This window comes from Pseudorasbora parva, chromosome 12, assembly GCF_024679245.1.
Source record: "Pseudorasbora parva isolate DD20220531a chromosome 12, ASM2467924v1, whole genome shotgun sequence".
Taxonomy (NCBI): Eukaryota; Metazoa; Chordata; class Actinopteri; order Cypriniformes; family Gobionidae; genus Pseudorasbora; species Pseudorasbora parva.
The window spans coordinates 37,229,410-37,248,974 of NC_090183.1; the positions used below are offsets into that span (position 1 = coordinate 37,229,410).

The 19,565-nt window shown below is 37.4% G+C and overlaps 1 protein-coding gene across 1 annotated transcript; it reads right to left on the reverse strand.

Moving 5' to 3' along the window:
- Positions 1-58: 58 nt before the first annotated feature.
- Positions 59-17,996, reverse strand: usp4 (ubiquitin specific peptidase 4 (proto-oncogene)). The gene is made up of 22 exons (XM_067460161.1): positions 17,808-17,996; positions 16,175-16,302; positions 14,891-15,021; positions 14,451-14,577; positions 14,069-14,214; positions 13,897-13,958; positions 13,573-13,716; positions 13,241-13,358; positions 12,871-13,044; positions 12,617-12,775; positions 9,724-9,948; positions 9,562-9,645; positions 8,806-8,900; positions 6,999-7,181; positions 6,692-6,912; positions 6,357-6,581; positions 6,127-6,197; positions 5,178-5,293; positions 4,930-5,079; positions 973-1,076; positions 573-661; positions 59-410 (listed from the first exon to the last, which is right to left on the reverse strand). The coding sequence occupies exons 1-22, from the start codon at positions 17,954-17,956 to the stop codon at positions 288-290; spliced, it is 3,024 nt and encodes a 1,007-aa protein (XP_067316262.1). The 5' UTR covers positions 17,957-17,996; the 3' UTR covers positions 59-287.
- Positions 17,997-19,565: the final 1,569 nt, after the last annotated feature.

A 19,565-nucleotide genomic window follows, 5' to 3' on the forward strand; every position in this document is an offset into this window, starting at 1 on the left:
AAAGAAATCAGCTTCTATAATCAGCAGGCATCAAGGTCCAAGAATAAAGTCTTTCATGTCACGCTTCAAACTAAAATTCTCTTTATTTATTATTAATATTCTTTTTTGGCTCTTGATAAAGACGCATGTGTGAAAGAAAATAAAATAAAATAAAGCTAAAAACAGAGGGCCTGTTTGTGAGCCTTTAATAGTCACTGAAGTAGCCAGGGATGTGCGTCGATGCATTGATGATTTCATCTTTATGTAGTTTTTGTTTCAGTGCCAGTCCTTGAAAGACTAAAAGAAATTCAGTTGGTGTCCATGTGGTCGTCCGGGGTCTCTGAAGCTCCGCCTAGTGATGCGGACGGGGTGGATTTAGACGGTGTGTCTGCGTCTCTACGTTGGTAAAAAAGCACGTAGGCTGCTTTAGTCTGTGGGAGATAAAAAGAAACCATTTTGAGTCAGTGTACAAACCTCCCATTCCCAGTTCCTTTATGAGACGACAATGGCTCTAAGATTCATTAACCACAGGAGTGGGGCACAGTATATATTTTAATTAAAAAAAAAGGAAAGAGAAGTTTGAAGAGTCTCACCACGATCTGATCCTCAGTAGCAGCAGACACACTGCTGTCGTCAAAGTAATACCATTTTCCATCCATCTTGTTCTTGCCGTATGCCGTGTCTGCAAGATGAATGAAATGTATTGCTCAATTTCCGAACTTGCGTAATCAAAAACAAACTAGATTATCGTTTCCAGGCAGCAATACAATGACAAAGATGTAAATGATCAACTTTGTGTAAAAGTTTCTGTAGAAATCTATCAAACATGAGATATCCAGGTTGCAAGGAAGGATAAGTGATAACAGGCAAATAAAACGCTGCTGGCACAATCAGTTACGTACCGATATGATTCCAAAAGGAAAAACAGAAAGATTAAAAAAAGCACAATAGGAAGGATTAATTAATGAGAGACAAGCAGTAAGAGTGACTTACAGTGGCCTCCACCCATTCCTCCATAATGGTTGGAAACAGCAATGAGGTCATAGACATATGGGTCAGCTTTGGGGTCGCAAACAAACTCTGACATATTCAAGTCCCTGTGTGAGAATGATTATATTCAATTAAATGCATGAAATTATCACAATTCTAGAAGTTTGAAAAAAACCTACTCAATGCAAACTACCAAATATGAAAGCGCCATCAGAAAGAGTGTCTGATGAAAATTTATTTTTACATTTCAACCACTTCACATTTTCTAAATCTGAGTGAATGAATGAATAAAGTTTTACACTAAAGAGAGCCATATTGAACATTAACACAGATAGCAATAAATTAAAAACAACTCCAAACACCCTACAACAATACATCCAAGTGACTCCAGTTCTGTGTTAATCTACTCATTTTACCACAATGAACAATGGATTGGTTTGTCCGTCCAGACAAGCATGACTCAGCTTCCCAGAAACTGATACCTGATGCAATGCACCTGAATTCTTTGCACTTGTTCCTACTTCCTGATCAGCAAGATGACCAAGGGTTTTCAAACTTTAGGATGACAAGGACTCCCTAATTTGTTGAACTTTTGGGACCCTCATCCTAAACGCATTGTTTCCAAACATAAATTGTCTATACTTAATGTTGGATGTATAAACCTGAATAATTATTTGTATAAGCACTTTTCACAATAAATGTATGTAAGCAGCTTACGTACCATGTTAAGAATACTGCCTTACAACCCCAGTGAGCAAGATCAAGGGGACTATAGTGAGAAAAACTCACTAGAAAGGTACAAAGCAAACAAACAATTCTTGAAAGTATGTATACAGCAAGAAATGAGAGGAACTTTTAGGATGTTTGTTTAACTTTAAACATTTTTGTTTTGTCTTTTTATTCTCTGAAATCTTCTGGGGACCCCTTAGAACCTTCCAGATGACCCCTGGGGTTCCCCGGACTCCAGTTTGAAAACCCCTGACCTAGAGCACCCCAAATGGGAAGGCCAAATGCTCAAGGCAAATATTATAGCGAGAAAAACAAGTTGACTAAAAGTGTGGTGGCATTGTTCGTAATCTGAAGTATCAATATTCTATAGGCTACAAAGGAATGCCACATTATAACTAATCATAGTAACTTATAATAAAAAATATTACATGTGATGTACTAATACACATTTATACCTAAAGTCAGATATCAACTCCGAAACTGGCCTAAGATGATGACAAACTACTTCTGTATGGGCGAGGAGAAAAAAACATTTGGTGCCATCTGGTGGGAAATTAACAGACGCACTTTAAATGAAAGCAGCTCACACTGGTGTCTACTTGCTTTTACAGGGCTTGATGCTTACTAGCTTTAGAATTAAACGAATAAGGGGATATAAAGGGATTTGTAAATATTTATACAAAAATTTGGTCAAACTGTTTTTAATAATTATGTAATCATTTATAGTGACGCATTCAATTTTAATTTAATAATAATTTAAGCTTTTACTGTGGTAGCCTGTATTGCACAGTGTTGTTCTATAACCAGTTTGTCATCTACAAACTTTTTTCTTACAATAAAAAGAACTCTTAAAAAAAAAAAAGAACATTTAAATATACAATAAAACAAACACAAAAGTAGCCTAACATTAACTAACAATGAGCAATATATACATATATATATATATATATATATATATATATATATATATATATATATATATATATATATATATATATATATATATATATATATACATACACACATATATATATATATATACATACATATATATATATACATATATACACACAGAGTAGTTAATATTCTTTATTAATGTTTATTAATAAAAAAGCAACTTCATTTTTGGTTCATGTTAGCTCAAGCCATTAATATTATCAGATATAACTTTTGATTTTAATAAATATAAAAAATAAAATGTACATAATCTCCTTGGTTTTACTAAAAAAAAAAAAAAAAAAAAAAAAGTGAGGCAACTATTTGACTTCTAAGTATTTTGAACTCGTATATTTTGTGTTTGACCAAATAGACATTAGACACGGCCCGGGTTTCTCTATAGCTATGGGTCCATTATACTGTAACATTTGCTTTCTCAGTTCTTTACTTTCATTTAAAGGGTTAGTTCACCCAAAAATGAAAATGATTTCATTAATTACTCACCCTCATGTCGTTGGACTCGTAACACCTTCGTTCATCTTCAGAACACAAATGAAGATATTTTTGTTGAAAGCTGATGGCTGAGAAAGGCTTCAGAAAGGCCTCCATTGGCATTCAGTACATTCCCACTCACAAGACCCATAAAAGGCACTAAAAACATCGATACAAAGTCCATCTCACTACAGTGGCTGTACAATAATTTTACAATGTGACGAAAATAGTTATTGTGCGTACAAAAATCAAAATAACGTCTTTATCCATTAAGTTATTGACAGGAACTCGACGCATGCACGAGAATATGACGCAGCTCCACCGTTCAATACATGACCCGGAAGAGGAGGAGCACAGCTATTGCGAGTTCACGTCACCTACATGGAAGACAATAACTTGGCGGATATAGTCATTATTTTGATTTTTTTGCCCACAAAAACTATTATCGTCGCTTCGTAAAATTATTGTACCGCCACTGTAGTGAGATGGACTTTGTATCGACATCTTTTGTGCCTTTTATGGGTCTTGAGAGTGGGTCAGTGGAAATGTCCTGCCAATGGAGGCCTTTTTGAAGCCTTTCTCAGCCAACAGCTTGCAACCAAAATATCTTCATTTGTGTTCCGAAGATGAACGAAGGTCTTACGAGTCCAACGACATGAGGGTGAGTAATTAATGAAATAATTTTCATTTTTGGGTGAACTAACCCTTTAAGACATAAACGACTGTCTACAAGGATACTTGAAAAGATGGGCATTTTGACACACAAACATGTATATTTAACCGTTCAAGGCCAATAAAGGGGCAAATATAACTCCGTGAGATGCAGATATGTGAGAAATAATCTTTCGCACAAGTGGAGAAAGGATTCGTCCTTCGCTGCTGACTGCAATTCAAAGGCTTAAAATTACTTGTTTTTACACAGCAATGCTTAAAAACACCTGAACCACGCAGCACGGCAACCTCACATGAATGAGTAACTTCAGAAGGCTCGTCTGTTGATGTCATTCACTGTGATTCCGCCCTCGCATGCCCCCTATTTTCAAGACCTAATAAGATCAAGACGAATCGTGCTACGGTTCAGTACGATTCGGGACCGTAGCTTGCGTTTCCACTGCCAACAATGCCCTTATGATAGGAGTGGCATAGCGATCAACATCATTCTTGCGGAAAGAAAGCGACACAGTAAACGACAATGGCGGACACACACAGCAGCACTTGTTCTTGCTCAGAATCTGACTGTTGTCAAAAAAAAAAGCTTCCGTTGAGCCAAGGCAGCAAGTAAAAACACACCTGAAAAAGCACACACACAAGTGACGATTCTCTGTCCACCAATCAAAGTTCTGAAGTGAGTCTAGCTCCACCATTTAGTATCAGACTACTGTGCTAGATACGCAAATATAAGGGTGCCAAAAAAGTGTTATGGTTCAGAATTAGTGTACCATTCACAAATTCTGTCAATGGAAAAGGCAAAAATTTCATACCGTAGTGAAACGTACTGAACTGTACTCCATTTAAGATATTTAAGAAGTTTTATATTTGCACTCTTGCTCCTAAATACATTTTACAGTTCACACACATCTATTTTTAATTTTAAATGTGAGTGAAACGCTTGCATTGTCGAGCCTGGTTTAAGCCATTACATATTTGAAAATGAAAACTATTAAGAACAGTTAAATAGCAACGATAATATCACACATTTACATTAAAATATCTCTCCATCCATCCATCCATCCACCCAGCTCTCTATCATAATTGCCCTTCAATTTTGTCATCTGCCGCAGTTGTCTCTCGCAATAGATTTACCTAATTGGAAAATCCACAACCGTGTCGAGCTTGTCTCTCCAGCAGCGGTTGTAAGAGAAACGCTTCAGATGGACAACCAAAATGCGTGGGAGAGACCACAGGTCAAACTTCTTTGTGGCCTGCTGGTGTTTCTTACATGTGGGGCAGTACCTACAGAGGAGCACAGCAAACATGCACATCATTAAAACTGCACTAAATGTGTTTATACTAATGTAAAACATTTGACCTTGGAAGCAGGGGCTCCTCACCAGGGGTCATGTTCTCCTAGGGTCTCCATTGTAGTAAAGAGCTCGATGCATTCTCGTAAAGCTACTGTAGTCTTTTTCTTCTGAGCATGTAGCATGCTCTCATGTCTGTCATAGGCCTGGGGAGAGACTTCACATTAATGTCCAAGGAGACTTCGCACCAGTCGCTAAAAAGGTGAGATAGATGACTAGTCCATTTTTGTGAGGGTTATGACAAACACCTTTGACCAGATGACCACTGTGTCACATCTTACTGGACCCCAATTACACAGGGCTTGCTTAAACAACCAATAAACAAGTACATTTTGATATATGTATTATGCTTTTCACTTTTTTGGGATTTTCTTTAGTGTGTTATGTTTGAAAAAAGTCTGCAAAGTTGAAGCACAATGTGTACTCTAAAGAGAGTTATTCTCTATATCAGCAAGCACTTTTTCTGAACTCCCTGAAATGCCTCGATTGGAAATAATTCCCGCCCAAGGCATATGCACAAAAAAAAGGGCGAGGCCTTGTTGAGTTGCATTAGTATGTTGAAACTCACAGTTATGGTAAGGGGCGTAACATTTCCGAAAGACATTCAAAGCGGCTGACCAATCAGAGAACATTGCGATTTTCAGAAGGGGGGCTTCATAGAGAAAGGAACTAAACAGAGCGTTACTGACCGGCTGGGAAAATAGGTGCTGCAACAATGTAAAATATGTGAAATTTTTTTTTTTGAACATTCAGCATGAAATCCTGTTCTATTAGACCTCAAAAACAAAATCAAGACTTAAAAAAATAAATAAATAAATAGGTCCACCGTTTTAAAATTCACAATATTCACATTTATATGTTTGACCAAATGAATGCTGCCTTGAGCATAAGAGAGTTCTTTCAAAGATATTTTTAAAATCTTAACCCCAAACATTTAAAAAGTAGTGTAGATTTGCAGTTAGGGAATGAAGATCATTACCTCAGCTTCCTGGTCATCATAGCACAGTTTCTTCGTATCTGAGTCCCAATCAATGGCTACTGTCGAATGAGCTGTAGAAAGGCATATCTATCAGTTTTGATATGCAAGCGTTCCTTACATCACATTAGACAAAAACATGTCTCACATTTAATAAATAATTAATAAGAATATGAATAAGAATAATTTGCCTGATTCATTTTTAGTATGAAATGTGAAAACTTGATAGTTACTTGTGAGCTTTAGAAGATTGCCATCAAAAGGGAGAGAACTGATGTTGGCTGTGCCGTAGGAATTGACCATACTGAAAGAAAAGAGTTTTGGCCGAGAAGTAAAAGATTTTCCACCGCTGCTATTAGGCCCATTCTCTGGTTCAGAATCCTCCTCTCCATCCACAGTGTCTGAGTGGCTGTTTTCTGGTTCTGGACTCTCCTGGTGGTCCATGGCTTCCTCATCACCTAAAACACATGCATACAAATAAATCAGATCTGTGTCAGATATATGCGTGTGTGAGAATACGGCGAGAATACAGCATTTGGGAGCTTTATAACAAGTTTGAATGTCCTACCATCACAAACTCCGTTGGGGCCGTTGCAGGAGTGGTTGCTTCCGTTGGATCCAGCGCTACAAGAAGCTCCATCTGAAACTGGGCTGCTGCAGCCACTCAGCCCTGTGCTGTGAGTGGACACTGAAGCGAGGCATTCTGGTGATTGGCTGCTGCTAGACGATGTGGCTGAGGCAGATGCTCTGCTGTCTGTAATGGTACCCTGTGAACGTTTAACGTAACGTCTAAAACAAAAGAGAAAAAAAGGAAACCAAGTTTGAAATAACAATCAGTGAAACATTAGAATAGACCAATAAAGCACAATACCAACCCGATCCTCTCCAGCACGCGCTCATAGAGGGTATCCACGGTGAGGTTGTGGCGTGGGACGGTTATGAGGAGAGGCTGGCCAAAGAGCATCGTGCCTGAAGAGCCTCCGCTGTGCTTAGCATGCCTCTCTCTGAAGTACACTGGCAGGTTCATCTTCTCGCTATCTTCCTCTAACACCTCATAACTAAACCACAAAGACAAAATCAGTAAAAGTTGACTGACTAAAACCACACACTCAGCCAAATGGCCAAAGCCTACAGTACGAAATACAACTCAATAAACAAACATTAGCGTTCAAAAGTTTGGGGTCAACAATATTTTTTGAACAAAATTAACACTTATTTAGCAAGGACACATTACATTTTCAAAATGACAGCAAAGACATTTATAATGCTCTGAAAAAAATTGATTCCGAATAAATGCTGTTCTTTTGAATAAATGACATTTTAAAATATTCACTAAAAAGTCATTTGTAACTAATTAGGGGTGTAACGATACACTCGTGTCACAATTCGATATGTATCTCGATATTTTAAGCCAAAATAAAGTGTTCTTTTTGTTTTACTAAAAAACAAAAATTATTTATTATATTTATTTATTTGCGTTTTATTATCAACACCCACAAATATTCCCCCATTGCATTATTATACATTATATTCAACATTATGTATAGTTCTTGTATGATTCTATGTAATAAGATTATTAATGTAAAAATGTCACTGAAACTCTAAACTTTATTTTTTTTCTCTCATGCATTACTTACACTTTCAATGCAGGCAGCATCTCTCTCCATGACTGCTATGCCCTGTCTCTCCCGCTATTAATGCAGTATGTAAGAACGAACCATCTTACATGCTTTGAATAATACTAAAACTAAAGGTGATCTGGTGATTTAAATTATGTTTGCGCTTTCACTAAGGAGTGTCGCTTTAAACGATGTTTGCGCTTTGACTTTGAGGAGTGTGGCTTTAAATATTTGCACTCTCACTTTGAGGAGCGCCGTTCAGGCAGCGTGTGCACTTCAGATGATCAATGCAATCTGTCACAGCTGTAATCGCAAGGAAGCTCGTCAGAATGACCACTCTCTAACTATAAATGTTTAGCTCATCCAAGAATTTTAATTCTGCATTTACTCACTCTTGCTGCTTTCGCACGACACGCAATCATTTCAACTTCCATGTTTACTACAGTATGTGCGTTGTGATAAATATATTCATCATAAAGCCATTGTGTCTCTTCAGAAGACTTGAAGACTAACGAAGATTTGGATTAGACACTCGATTAGTTATTTTTACATGCCTTTATGGCGTTCTTTGCATCTTTTAAGATTGAGAGAAAATGGACTTTAAAAATAGAGGGACATAAATTTCTCAGGTTTCATAAAGAATATCTTCATTTGTGTTTGGAAGTTAAATAAATAAAAAAACCGACATGATGGTGAGTACATGATTTCAGAGTTTACATTTGTGGTAGCATACATTTGTTAATTTGTTTGGGTGAATTATGTCTTATAAATAGGCCTACTACAGCAGTTTGAGCCTTGGATAAAACAACTCTATCGTGAATCATATCGTTTCCATTAACGATACATATTGTCATATTTTTTATATCGCGATATATCATTTAACGATATATATTGTTACACCCCTATAACTAATAGAAAAGTACAAAGTTACTGTTTTTAACCATTTAATCAAATAAATGCAGCCTTGGTGAGCATAAGAGACTTGTTTCAAAAGCTTTAAAAAAATCTTACCAACCCCAAACTTTTGAACGATAGAGTAAGTAGAATTTCAGAGATGGCTTACACAAAAATGTCATCCTTCTCCATTATTTGATTGAGACCATCATCCCGTTTGTAGATTTTGTGGAATCTGTGATTGTAAACATCTGCCACAACCATCTAAAAGAGTCAAACAAAGGAACACTAAGTCTCAGAATGTCTACTTTAACTTTAAGCCAAAAGAAAGCTTTACGAACAGAAATTAAGTTTTTTGAGGAATATTTCTCCCCATAATGGCACTTCCATGGCAACCAAAACGTTGAAGGTCCAAGCCAATGCAGTTTCAAAGTCCTTCGAAACGCTTCAGAGGCTCTGCACGAGAAATAGGGTCTTATCTCGTGAAACGATCGGTCATTTTCAAAATTTGAATGACTATACTCTCATCTAAATTGCTCATCTTGCGCTGCTCAACTTTTTGGTTGCAATGGAAGTATGTGATGGGACGAAAAATCCTGGAGTGCTTTCATCAAAAAACATTCTTTCGTCAGTCAAAAAGAAATTAAGACATGATGTTTTACTCGCTCTCATCTCATCAAAGATGTTCATTTCATTTTGAAGTGAACTAATCCTTTAATGTAAGAATACAGTGACCTAGAGTCCTGTCAAATTCCAAAAGAAATAAAACCCTAAAAGAAGCCCACGTGATGTACATGATTTATTTCAAGAAAACTATATGGGAACAGCCAAATGTAATTATTGTTGATAATTACATCTCTTTAGCATCATAAATAATAGAAAGGCAATTGTTTGGTAGAAATGCAGGGAACAAAAAAAGTCTTACATTCTCTGAAGAAAGTCCAGATAGCTTGGCCAAAGCACTGCACAGGTCTGCTACTACACCCATTTTTGGAACCACTACACGGTACTGGAAGATAACAAATTTATCTTTTAGCCCACATCTTGAACTAAATTGCCAAAGTGTTTTCAGAAAAACAGGTCTTACTTGCATGGGTCTGAACTGCGGGTCAGTGCGGACCAGGAACACCTCCATAGTGCGATCCTTTTTCATGGGCAGGGGTAGGGTGAGGTAGCAGAAGGGGTCAAAGGTAACAGAAACTTTGGAGCATTCTGGGCAGACCAGCGTAGATTTGAACAAGCCATGGAAGATGTCCACGATGATAGAATCATTCCGCAACCGGTGATTCGCCCATGCTTCCTTAGCTACAATCTACAGGCAAAATGAGATAACCAAAAGTCAAGCAACATTTTTCAGTTTAAACCTTAGCTTCAGTTTAAAAAGGGCCAAATGCCTATAATGTAATGTATGTATTTCACTAGTGTGCAACACTAGTGAAAAGAACAAGAAAAAAAAGGAACAGCACATCTCTGCTTCTATCCACTGTAGAAAAATGAAGCCAAAATACCCCAGTAACGGTCATTGCCGATTAAGTCGTTCAGAGCCAGAGTCTGTGCAGTAGTGGAGCCGTGGTATAAAGGTCCCTCTCCCATATGGAAGTAAAATAATGCCAAATATTTTTGAAACCAAAAAAAAAAAGCATTGCATTAACCATGCTTGCATTTTAATGCTTTGTATATTTAGTGCTTGCATTTTTATGGGGTGAAATTCAACATGGTTGAATATTTAAGATGTAAATAAAAATTCAACACATTCTCATTATTAAATTCAATAATCCATTCACCTCTCAAATTTCACTTCTTTAAAAATATAGCCTATTATACTATAATACAGTGTTTTTCTGTCATGGCACCCTTTAAAAACGTTCGAAATTTTGTGGCACCCCCTCGCAAACGTTACACTAGTGGTGTAACGGCACAGATTTTTCACGGGTCGATTTGTATCACGGTTTTAGGTTCATGGTCTCAGTACGGTTCGGTATTTTCTATGTTCAGGGAATAAAGGACTAATAAAAATAAAGCAAATAAGAACAAATAATAATAATTTGTTACATTTATATAGCGCTTTTCTGGGTACTCAAAGCACTTTACATAGAAGGGGGAATCTCCTCAACCACCACCAATGTGCAGCACCCACTTGGATGATGCGACGGCATTAAAAAATAATGCTTTATGTATGTTTCTGTCAATGGATACATGTGCTGGCTCCTCAGTGATGCAATACAACAGCGATAATAAAAGAAAAGCGTGGGCAAAACGGTCTCTCTTTGTAAACTGTGTTCTATGCATGCCAGTGCTGTCGTATGACCAGTCATCATCACGCAGGTATATTAGCGCCGTGAGAAGATCTGTTTCTGTGCATCATCCAAAAGCGCACACTCATCTCAGCGCACAAATATTGAGTTCTCTTTTAAAGGTGAACTATGTAGTATTTTTGCAGTAAAATATCCAAAAACCACTAGGCAGGTGTTATATATTTTGTTCAGTTGAGTACCTACAATATCCCAGAAGTTTCCAACTATTTGTAAATTGTGAGAAAATTGCTATTTTAACTAAGGACAGGGATGTTTCAGGGTTGCATTGGAGGGAGTCGCCTGTCAATTGCGTCATATCTGCGTTACCCTCGGTTTCGGCTTTTATTTGGCAGGAGCGCTTTACTCTTAGCAGTGTGAACAAGTGAACGCACTGAGTAAAGTCATAACATCGTTTTAAACACACTTAAATGTATCTAATATGATAAACAGAGCTACATTACCTCAAAATCATAACCGGAAGAGCGGATCTGTGCAGGCGCCCGGCGAATGTGTCCCATCCCGTCATAATAAAAGTCCCAGTATTTGCGAGGCGGGTATTTGTTTAAGAATCGCTCCAGCAGCTGTGCTGAGGTCCATAACACTCGGTCCTGCTCTGCTTTAGACTACAGTAACGTTAATAACCGCATGCATGAACGTGATTTCTGCCCGAGTCCTATTTTCCACCGGCTGTGATGAGAAGACCACATCTCCCAAGATGCTGCGCTCACACTTTGCGTCATCAAAATACGCATTAGTTTTGCATAGGCGCCCTCCAGTGGACGGAAAGCTGCATAGTGCACCTTTAAGTCTTGCGCTTGAACGGACAAACTCACAAAAAGTATGTCAACAGGTCCATCTTTGAGGACGAATATCCAAGCAGACATAGTCTGAATATGCCTTTAAGTGAACTGTATACAGTCGAGAAAGACGACGACTATCCTTGCATTAGTTCTTAAAGGGGCAGTAGCTTTTACTGCTGTGTGTTTAATGTCAAACAAAAGATAAAGACATCACTCACTGCTCTTGATTGTATAGCTTTTGTAAGTTTAATAAGGATTAATCTTTAATTTAAACAGTTAAATATACAGTTATTTTGCATTTGAATATTTATTAAATTTTCTACCTAAAAACTGTTAGACCTACCTGAAAAACATGAAAAGCATTGTTTATTTTATCAGTATCTGGTCCAGCAGGATTCTGCACATTGGTGGTGGTTGAGGAGATTCCCCCTTCTATGTAAAGCACCTTACATGCAGGTACTTTATGGGGTACGTTCCCTGAACATAGCAAATACCAAACCATACTGAAACCATGAACCTAAAACCGTGATACAAATTGACCTCAGCAACTGAGTTTTCCTCAGTGCCCTGATGCATTTCAAAGTGAAACAATTTTGAATAAATGACAGAAACGATCTTTCCAAAAATATTAATTGAAGTGTAACTACATTTGTTTTTTAGTTTGGCTCATATCCCATTTGTTTACATTGAGAGGGCAGGGTTCATGACCTTTACTGCAGCCAGCCACCAGGGGGCAATTTAAATGCTTTGGCTTCATTTTTCAGGACTTCTGCGGCACACTCGAACAACAGAAACAATAGCTTTTTCCTGGACGTCTTTACTACTTGTTTTTTGTTTTTAACTGAAATGTCTTGTTGTGGCTTACACAGAATGATGTGAGGTTTACCTCATCAGGCCGTCCCTCAGCATCTCTCAGGGCCAGGTAAGGCTTCTTCTTAACACGGTTAAGGTCCTCATGTAAGCCGTCCAGCAAAAAGGCCAGCAGCTCCTGAGAGTCTTGTTGCTGGTACCCTGAGAACTGCGGGGCAAATCGTCCCACCTGGGTCTGAACAGAGAGAGGAGAAACTTAACATTCAGATTAAGGGTGTTTTGGAAATGAATTGCCTTCCAGAGTAACTTCTCAAGCAAAGATGCGCTCACTTTAAAAGTGCGTGGAGCCACGTAACTGCTCCGACTAAGCCACGTCTGTTTGACCAGATCTGCGTAGGCCTCTGCAATCTCCCCTCTCATCCCTAATGGATTTTCCCGGTTGATCTCAGCTTCATACCGGTCCTCAAGGAAATATTCTGTTAGAGGGGGAGTGTTGCTCAGGCACTGAAATTAGAAGGAAAATAGTCTTAATCAAGGTTTGCATGACCTAGTTAGCTTACTGCTAGATGTCATAACTACACCATCTGGGCCCAAAAAAACATCTTTTTCCATTGACAGCCATCGGCGGAACAAAGTGTCTATTAAACAATGGCAGCAAATTACAGATTTCAAAATATGCAATAAATATACACTTGAGTACCTGGAGGGCAGAGTTCATGAAGCAGGTGTTGCCCAGGTTGCTCAGACCGCAGAGGCCCGGTTGAGCAGCAGATTCTCTGTAATTGTAGGAGGAGCTGTAGGAGTTATAGCTTCCCAATCTGCAAAAGGTATGGTGGGTTAGCAAAGACATTTATTATGAGTTAATTTCACAATTTGAACCACCACAATTGGTCAACAAACTGCTGACTACAGGAAACCTGACCTTGAACTGAAACCTTGTTTCGGTTCCCCGTTTAAATTCTCCCAGTAAGGAACTAAACTAACTTTGAAGTCATTTGAGATAGCTTTATGTCAATTAATGTTCACGCTGACCTGTTACCAGAAGTACTGTTGTTCAGCATGTAGCCAGAGTTACTATTGCTATCCCCATTCGTTATTGTGGAGGATATGGTAGCAGATGAGTTTGAAGAGAGTTTTGGGGAGGTTGTATAATTCCGAGAGGTGGAAGTACTGGACCTAGAAATAAATCAAAGAATTCTGTTAGGGTTATTCAAAGCAATTTTATAATGAGTTACCGGCAAGACAGAGTACCTGTTTTTAAAACAAAACTCCCAATAATTAACTGAAACTAGAAGGGAGTTATTTTTAACATAAAGCTACTTAGGTGTGAGAACCAACTAGACTGTATGTACATACTTTGAATGGCAGGTCTGTCTGGGCCATGAGCCATCCTCATTCTTCTTCTCTATAACAAGCACCTGAAGAGTGAAATGAGATTGAAAATGTGAATTCATAAATCCTCTAGAAAAAAATGTCAATCAGACTCAAACCAACCCCGACTGGAATGGAATGAAGCGCAATGGCTTACCTGCCCTTGAAAAAGCCCTGCGTCCTGTACAGTGCTGTCAAGCTTGTTAAGTTGTTCATAAGTGTTACTCATATATTTATTCCAAAGACGAGTTTCCTTTTCAGATGGGATGTCAAATAAAGTCCTCATCTCCTTCTCAATAGTATCTAGAGGGGGGGAAAATAGATACATTTACTGTACAGAGAGCTGCACAATTTATGTCATTTTTATTTTAAGTTTTATTTGAAAGGAAAAACACATGCAGAGCTGCTGATAATAGCTGTAAACAATTCAAATGAATGAACAGCTTTCATTAACTAGTATCAGAGCCTTTTATTGGTGATAATGAATATATTTAGTAGAGCAAAACTGATATTTTAGGGAAGGCTTATGATTCTCATACCTATAGTATCTGCTTTGCTGAAATGGCGGGTGACAACTTTTTCCATGTTGTCATTTTCGCATAGGTTCAGCTCAAGCAAATACACTTCCACTTTACAGTGCTTCACAAACATTCCATGTTCAACAACCTGGGAAACGCGTAAAAAAAAAAAAAGACTAATTAACACCCACAAAGACATACAAAAGAAAAGTACTTTACACACCTTAATTAAATCATTACATTGTAAGTGTTTCAATGTAATAACATGAAAATAATATAACAATGCCCGTAATCCCACATGTAAATCAGACATGGGTAAATAAAGGAGGAAAATGGAAATCAAAGAGACTACCACAATCTGAAAAACATAACATTTAAAAAAAAGCAATGCTAGATTATGAGCATCACAAATAAAGAAAGAGACAAAGCAACTAAGAGCAAATAAAAGAAATGGGGGGAACCTTTCTGATGATGGGTTTCTGACCCTCCAGACAGCCGTACCAGCTGACCAGCTTATTCCAGGCCTCTGTAGGCACTAAAACATAGTCTAACTCATCTATGAGATGCTCTTTCAGCGTCTGGGACTCGTGATCTAAGATACAGAGAGAAAGGGGGACATCATTAGAAAACATATTAACGCCCTTTAAAATGACACTGTATTATTTAAAAACAGAATTAGCCATGCTAAGAAAATCATGGTGAAAATGTGAACTTACTTCTATTTTAAAAAAAAGGATAAATTTTGTATTTGTTGTTTTTTTTCCCCATGCAATTGCAATAAATGGGTAAGGAGCTTTCAAGCTTCAAAAAGAGTGAAAAGTAGGGTTGGGTTAAAAATATCTATTTCTTGATTTTAATCGATTCTCATTTTGATGAACCAACATTGATTGTTAAATCCCAAGAATCAATCTTTTGTTTTGTGTGACAGATTGCACTACTAGTTATATAAACCAGAGGGTGTGTTGAAAGATACAGTACAACTTAAAATCTGTATCATGTCTCATGTAATCGCTCAATCAGCGTTTCAACCAAGAAAAGACATCAGTAAAAAAGCTTGTAAACAACATGTCAAGTAATGTTACATTCGATAATAAGCCAGGAAAATCGGCCATGTACTGTACCTCATATATACCCCAATGAATCAAAAGCTTTGGAATTGAAGGACATTGAATCAAAATCTAATTGAATTGTGAAATGTATGTCAATATCCAGCACTAGTGAGTAAAATAAAAATGGTCATATGACTACACTCCAAGTTGTCTAAAGTATCATGATAGTTTTGGGTGAGAAACTTATCCTTCAGCGTGCTGTCAACTCAAAAAATGCTGTGTCTGGATCGAGTCAGTGAACTAAACTCAAGAATCAGATCAATCTGATTCATGAACGAATAATTCAGAAAAACAATTCAATGAAAAGATTTGATTTATACATCTCATTTGGTGTTCTAATGAAGAAATAAAGTTGAGTTTGAGATGACATGAGGGTAAAAATAATAAATAATTCATTTTTTGGGCGAACTATCCTTTTTAAGACTAAAAGATCAAAACACAAGTACTCAGTAAGCCCCTTACATTTAAGTTTCCCATACAGCTTTGAATCAGAAATAATGGAGTATGCGTTCATATTTTTTAAAGTACTGATAAAAATGTCCAGTATTAACAAAATTAATTTTACTTCTAGCAAAATAAACCCATTTATGAGAACATGGCAAAACAAAGATAGGCACAACCCCTTAAATTCATTACCTGAAAAGAGTCCAGAGTTGTCAATGGGTCCCGGGTACAGATTGTGTTCTCCAACATTGTACAAATCCCAGCTGTCAAAGCCCACATATTTCTTCCACTGTTTGAACCACCGGCTGTCAATCAAATACCTAAACAAGTAGAACAATAGGAGGACATCAGAGGAAAGTCAGGGGGGAATGACAACAAATGTGTTTCTCTCCTAAAATATGAGGCCTAAACTGATTGCAAAGCAAACATCGATTGTGTTGTTACACATCAACCAATATAGAACAGTCAATAAGGATGTCTTTCTTAATCTCATCCAAAGTAGGAACTTGTTCCACTACATAAGCTTGTTAGCACTTGATTCCACTCTGCCAAGGGACAGACGTTATAGTTTGATAAGAAACGTCAAAAGTCCAAATTTAAAGGGATGTCACACACATCAAAATTGTTGTTGCTTACTTACATTTGACTCTTTTTACTGTGATGTTTAATTTCGTTGTCATTTATTTCATGTTCTCTTAACATTCTGTCTAGCATCTCCTTTTAAATTAAGTGAAAAGGCTGAGCATTAGAAGAAAAAAATACTAATAAAAAAAATTGTTTATTTCCAAATGTTCATTAACTGAACTATGAAGCTCTATGTAAAAATAGAGTAAAGTTACAGTAACAACACAAGTTACCTGCTTGAATAAATTATTTCGTTTTAGTAAGTGTCTATATACTGAAAGTACTTTTAATCCTACTGAAACTTAAATGCCCTTTCGAGTGAATCACTAGTCTCTTCTTACAGAGTTTTCAAAATAAAAGTGGACAGGTTATCCAAATACTTTCATATACTACCGGGTTTACATCCTAAAAATTGTATTGTATTTGCCATTAAAGCGCCATTAAGTCCAGATTCATTTTTCTGCGCATTTAATATCGGTGCCATACACTCTTCTATTGGCAAACAACATTGTGAGTGACTGGGTGTTATCCAGAGGCCATGACAAAGCACAGCCTTGCTGTAATACTCGTTTAGGTAGCTTAGTCTTCCCCATAACTTCACAGGGAGAGGTCTGACAGTCATTTTAATCTAGTTTGACAGTTCCTCTGAAATAAATTTGACGTCAGACAGAAATTAACTCTTAACTCGTCAATGAAACACAAACTAGCCCGGCTAACTAGCTTCGGCTAATGAAGTGCCTTACATGCCTGCCGCTACTGTGCCGTGTAACGTTAGCTTATCAGAGAACTGATAACAGACAACGGGGTGGTTGCGGTTATTTACTTACACTTTAGTTACTAATGTGTCTGAAAACGTCTTATTATTACACAAAGGTGACATTTAAGCAGAAGAACTTGGACAATTGAGAAGAAATAACAAGCTACGGCTGGTTATTCTGTGCTAACTTGCTACAAGACAGCTGCCTTTTTTTCTAACCGACATAAATAGTGTTCAATCTTCATTATATTAAAACGCACGCTTGCCGTGTACACCGCCTTGATAATAACGTGGGCCTGGTAGTTTATGATTTTTAGCGAAGCAGGTGGTTGTCCACAGCCCAAGCTAGTGAAGGGATTTCCGGCAGCCGGTATCTCCGTCAGTAGGCCTGAGCTGATACCGACAAGCGTGCCTCGAAATCGACTTCATTTAAAACCCTCTTACCACTCGTCTCCCTTTCGAAGTGGCGTTTTCAGCAGTGTCCCGATGCTCTGCTTTTGACTCTCGGTGGACGGTACTGGTGTCTGTGTGATCACCGGCTTCTCGTCAGGGTCCGAAGCGGTACCCGATTCGGGTCCGCCTCCCTCCGCCATCGTGCAGCGAGTGAACCCGCAGTAATCGCGAGCGCGCTGAAGTATACAGGTCCGCGCAACGCTAGAGGGAGTGCGCGTACTCGAATAGTAGTTATTTGCATTCTAGGCAACACGAAGGACGTGCGGCGGATAATTATAACACATTTTATTGTGCTTCTTGAAAAATTTAGGGCTTTGGAAAAATAAGAAGATCGATGTCCACATCGGTGTCAATATCTTGTTTATTCCTGTCAGCCGCAAAAACAAGTTTTGACTGAGAAGGATCATTTTGTGATCTTAATGTTCTAAAATAATTCTTGGTAAACCTTTATTTTGAAATGTCCTTGTTACATTTTACATGTAGTTCCTATAATAATAACTATAAATTATGCATAATTGCATGCAACCAAATCAATCCCTAAATCTTATACCCTTAAGTAGGCTAGAAGTAGCCTAGTTAATTAATATTACTCAGTAGGCCTACATAAATGTAATTATACTGTAATAAAGACACCCAGACATACAATATAACATTTTTTCTAGTATATTGAGCTTTAAATTGAATGGTTAACTTAAAGTCAAGTTATGGCAATTTATGAACGAACCATAATACGGAGTCGAATCCTTCCGATGAATCAGTTGAACCAGTTCACAAACCTGTCTTAAAGGGTTAGTTCACCCAAAAATGAAAATCTGTCCTCATTTACTCTCCCTCAATTTGTTCCAAACCTGCATGAATTTCTTTTTTCTGCTGAACACAAAGGAAGATATTTGGAATAATATTTGTATATAAGCAGATCTTGGGCCCCATTGTACTATAGTAGTCAACGGGGCTCAAAATCTGCTCATAAACATTCTTCCAAATATCTTCCTTTGTGTTCAGCAGAAAAAATAAATTCATGCAGGTTTGGAACAACTTGAGGGAGAGTAAATAATGACAGAATTTTCATTTTTGGGTAAACTAACCCTTTAAGTCTTTAAAACGAGAAAGGCATCTGTCTGATTCGTATGGAAGTTTCCACCACTGAATAAAAAAAAACAGTTAAAAATGTACAAACAGAACTGCGATAAGTACACATACTTACGGGGTGGCAATAGGCATAATTGTGAGATAAAAGGTCACAAATACCTTTTTTCCGGAAGATTCGCAGAAAAAATACAGTTGACGGGAGTGTTGTTACTCTAAGTTACTGAATTCATCTTCAATGGTGAAATTAGATTACTGTACAAATTACTCTCTCCAAAAAGTATTTCATTACTTATTACTTTCTAAATACTATAGGCCTATCAACCTCGACTAGTCAAGCGAGGATTAATATGAAACAGCTATTTTAATGAATTTAAATATATAAAAGCTTGCATAAATTATTCAAAGTTTTAAAAAACATATGAGGATATATAAAAACATGCATATTAAAGTTAGACCATAAATTGTTATGTTAATTCCACTATTGTGTTATATAATTATTCTACGGTCTACACAGCATTTAGTTCATTATATCCAAAGTACCTGCAATTAAATTACAATTGCTAATTATTTACTAACTAGTTAAACCCAACATTGGTTGACAGCACCCATTGACTTCCATATTAAGAAAATACTATGGAAGTCAGTGGCTACCAACTGTAT